The sequence below is a fragment of the Hippopotamus amphibius genome, chromosome 4 (assembly GCF_030028045.1).
Source record: "Hippopotamus amphibius kiboko isolate mHipAmp2 chromosome 4, mHipAmp2.hap2, whole genome shotgun sequence".
In the NCBI taxonomy this organism is placed as follows: Eukaryota; Metazoa; Chordata; class Mammalia; order Artiodactyla; family Hippopotamidae; genus Hippopotamus; species Hippopotamus amphibius.
In genome coordinates, this window is record NC_080189.1 from 188,282,266 (window position 1) to 188,286,742 (window position 4,477).

At 47.0% G+C, this 4,477-nt stretch overlaps 1 gene segment (V, D, J or C); it reads right to left on the reverse strand.

Moving 5' to 3' along the window:
* Nucleotides 1–1,379: 1,379 nt before the first annotated feature.
* On the reverse strand, nt 1,380–1,937 carry LOC130852040 (immunoglobulin heavy variable 4-38-2-like). The segment is given in 2 exon segments: nt 1,380–1,780; nt 1,865–1,937. Coding segments are annotated over 2 exon segments (447 nt in total).
* Nucleotides 1,938–4,477: the final 2,540 nt, after the last annotated feature.

The following is a 4,477-nucleotide window of genomic DNA, read 5'->3' on the forward strand; positions in this document are numbered from 1 at the left end:
CCTTTATTTCTTCTGTTAGTAATTTTCCATCTGCTCCACCCCACCCTCGTCTTGGCCACAAGTCTCCACTTGCCCGGCTCTATGTGGAATTAAGCCAAGGTTCCAAGGCTGCCTCCAATATGCAACAGTGAGTTTTGTCTTCATGTTCTGCATGAGATTTTTCTTGGAAACACGAATATCAATCTCACAGCCCAAGGCCATATAACTCATGTCTGAATGCAGCTGACCTGGCACATATATTTTCTCCTAAGTCCACTCATTGCCATTTGTGTGTGGGGACACTAGACTGTTCTTCAGCACTGTGCCTGGGGTTACGTTCAACAATTGCCCAAAACCGCAGAAATGTGAAAATCTCGCCACTAAACTGGGCCAGAAATGTGCTCATTTTCATGACAGGAGTTGAAACAAAGAAAGAGAGTATCACCTTCACTGACCTCAGATGGGGACGTGTGTGTGTGTGTGTGTGTGTGTGTGTGTGTGTTGAGTGCTTCAAGGAACTGGCCACACTGTACATGTCCCTGAATGATGAGGAAATGACAGTATGTATTGTGGGTGGTAATAAAAGCTGCAACTGTGGAATCTGTGTGTAATGAGGGGCACTGCACGTGCAGTGCTGGGTGACTCTGGCATTAGCGTCTACAGCACTGCATGCCGCAGACGCCAGCTGTTCTGTGCAGGTGATGAAAGGAGGGTCTGACTCTTCCTTCCCAATGCACAAAACCAAAAAACAAATAAAAATAATTATAATGTTGAATAGTCTCCTGGGCTTTCTCAGGACATTTACCAGCTTCGCGCTTCAGACTCCCCGGGAAAATAATGGTGAGCTTCAGTGCTGTATTGAGACCCTGTAAGAAGACGCGATATAATTACATAACATATATAATTTATATTACCAGAGTATGATTATGTATACAGGCCTCTTTTTCATGCCTCAAATATTTCAAAATAAAGAGTGTGTAACAATTAATGAAGGTAGGAGGCAATTTAGGAGAGTGTGGTCAAAGAGTAAGCCATTGGCGACTTGAAGTAGTGTCGTAGACACATTTCACATTGAAAAGCACATTAAATTTATAACTGACCAGTCCTCTGACCCTTTAGGAAAAAAAGAAAAAGAAGAAATATAAAGAGAAAAAAACAATCTTACCTGCTGGGCATTGTGTGTGTGTGTGTGTGTGTGTGTGTGTGTGTATAATATCAACCTGACTTCAATATAAAAATTAAAATGTATAAATACATACCTTTCTGAGCAGGACGTAAACCACAACATTGAGACATTAGGACAGAGAAGAGGGTCTCTGGTGGAGCTCCTGAGCAGGGAGAGGAAGCGCAGGCTCTGAGAAGCATCCCACCCAGCTTACCCCCTGCACCTGCTCCTGGGCTCAGCTTTGTACTCGGTGGGTCCTGAGCGCCCCCTGCTGGGGATGGGCCCCCGTGCAGGGAGGTTTTTGTCTGGGCTCACAGGGACTACCCATCACTGTGCATCTTGCACAGTAATAGACGGCCGTGTCCTCGGGGGTCACGCTGCTCAGTGACATGGAGACTTGGCTCTTGGAGGTGTCGCTGGTGATGCTGAGCCGGGACTTCAGGGCTGGGTTATAATATGCGCTTCCACTATAACCTGCACCAAGCCACTCCAGCCCCTTTCCTGGAGCCTGGCGGACCCAGCCCACAGCATAGCTGGTTATTGAGAATCCGGAGACCGTGCAGGTGAGGGAGAGGGTTTGCGAGGGCTTCACCAGGCTGGGCCCCGACTCCTGCAGCTGCACCTGGGACAGGACACCTGTGGACAGAGAGAAGCACGATGACTCCTGGGCTCAGAGGCAGCTTCCCCGTGTGTTCCTGTCTGAATCCCCGAGACACTCACCTCTGGGAGCTGACAGCAGAAAGAGGAAGAACCACAGTGGATTCATCTTCTTGCAGATGAGATTCACGCCTCCCAGAAAATCTCCTCAAGCTGGAGGAGAAGCCTGCATTTATGGGAACTGGTGCTTTGTTTTTACCTGGTGGCCTAAGGGGAGATTTGCATATGGGAGGGACCTTTGTATAAAAAGCAGAAAGTAGTGAAGGGAGGTCCCTGTGTCTGGAGTTGCCCCTGTGAGGGGTGTTCTGACTGTGCCCTCAGAGAACTCAGCCCCACCTGGTGCCCTCCCCATGCCCGGGGGCCTCTTTGTCCAGGAATGAAGTGATGCTGAAGGGCTGGTCAGGAAACCAGCTCTTGTCCAACTTCAATTGTAGATTTTGGGAATAGACTTTAATCCCGTGGAGGTTTTTATCTTCACTTATCAAATACCCACCACACACTCAGGGTCGCACAGTTACACACAAACTCTTATGTTTTGCTTCCTATGGTAGCTAATGTTTATTTCCTTGATATGCAAATATTGGGGACAAAACCTTTATGTAATCGTTAGTTGGGTAAAATTGAATGTTTAATTCACAAATTCTTTAGTGTCTCACTTAATGTAGGTGAGCATTTCTTCATCTGAAGCAGCTTAAATATTATACTGAGCTGCTCCGGAGGTGGATTTTTACATAACAATTAAACATACACTTAGTTTTGTGGACAAGGTGTTCGTTTCTGATGAAATGGACATCTTTGCAACACGGCTGCCTTGGCCAGTAGCCTGTCCAGCATTTTTCTGTGCACAACTGAGTGTCTGCAGGGACACCGGGAACCTCAGGACCCCCTCCTTGTGGATGGACATTGAGGAACCCCAAGGTTACCAAAGACTGAGAACAGACACTCCTGGACGCTGCTCAACCCTCCCATATGCTATGCTTGTGTCCTGGTCACCGTGCACAGGCTCACTCTTCCTAGAAGTGATTATTTCTTTCTCTCTGTGTCTGACAGTGACATGGGAGCTCAGTTCACATAGTCCCCACCACCCTGGGTGAGACAACAGGCACGATACTTGGAAGTGAACCTTCACAGTGAATGGCTTGCAGAGGATGAGAGTGTCATGGTCAGAGGAAAGCCCCCACCTCAGAAAGCAGGTTCCCTGAAAATTCCACCTGAAAGCAGCTTTCCCGAGTCCCTGGGTCCCTGAGTGCTGGGACTGGGCCTGAGGTCATGTGAGTATGTAGAGCTGGAGAGCAGAGCACAGCTCCATCCCGTCTGACTATGGGAACAGAGGATGTAGCCTCAGCATCTGCATCTCAGTCTGCAAGGATGTGAGCTGGGAATCAGGTAGTCACAGCGTGTCTGAACTGTATAATGGGTTTGCCAGGGGTGTGGGATGTTGTCATCAGCGTCATCCGTGGTGTCTTATCTCCTGGGAACAGAAAGTCCAAGGTGAGTCCCCATCTCTGACTGACACCCTTGTACATGTGACCCTGGCTCCACTCTGGCCTGAGATGTCACACCTGTGAGTCTGGGGAAGGTAAATGCTCCCTCAGACCAGTGATCTCACCTGTACACTGACTGATGTAGAACCTGCTGTCTGTGAGATGCCCTTTCCTCCATAGCATTTTGTGAACCGAGTCCCATATTGCTTCTATCATTTCAATAATATCACTAGAGTAAATTAAATAATAAATAACCTGCCTGCCTGAATGTAGATAATAGGAGAGTCAGCTAGAGCAGGATGAACAAGAGTCACAGGACAAGCCTAGAGCCTGTAGTCTGGACCTGAAAACTGAGCCAAGATTCTGTGGGATGGGGGAGAGGAAGGGCTGTCATCGAACACCTAGAACCAGGTGAGCCCATTATTCTGCAGGTGGAATCAGGAGCTGCACTGGAACAGATGCCCGCACCTGACCTGGACTTCATATGAGCTGGTGGGGTGCAGGAGTCCCTGGCTAATTCACATTCATATAGAAGGAAATACAAGGGTGAGCCAAAAATTATCTGCCCTCTGGCTCTAAAGTCTATTTTAATTAACATTTAGCAAAGACAAGTACATCATTTTTTGACATCATCTCCTTGCTTTTCAATACACTTTGTCCATCTGTCAACAAGCTTTCGTATTCCTTCATTAAAGAATGTTTCAGGCTGAGCTGTGAGCCACGAATGCACCACTGTGTTCACTTCATGAAAAGTGAATCTTCGTCCTCGCAGGGCTGCTTTCAGGGGACAAAACCGGGGAAAGACTGATGGAGCAGGATCCGGAGTATGGGGACGATGTTTTTGTTTTGATTTGTTTTTTGGTTTGTTTTGGTTTGTTTTGTTTTCTTGATTTCCTTAAATTCAAATTATACTGATATATATATATATTTTAACCTCTGTATTGGAATATAATTGCTTTACACTCTTGTACCAGCTTATGAATTACACCAAAGTCAATCAGCTGTATTTATACACATATCCGCAATTTCCCTCCCTCCCACAACTCCCCCCCACCCTCCCTGTCCTGGCCCTCTAAGGTGTCACCCGTTATTGAGTTGATCTCCCTTTGTTATACAGAAACTCTCCACTGGCTCTTTTACAGTTAGTAGTGTAAATGTGTCTATGCTACTCTCTCACTTCATCCCAGCTTCC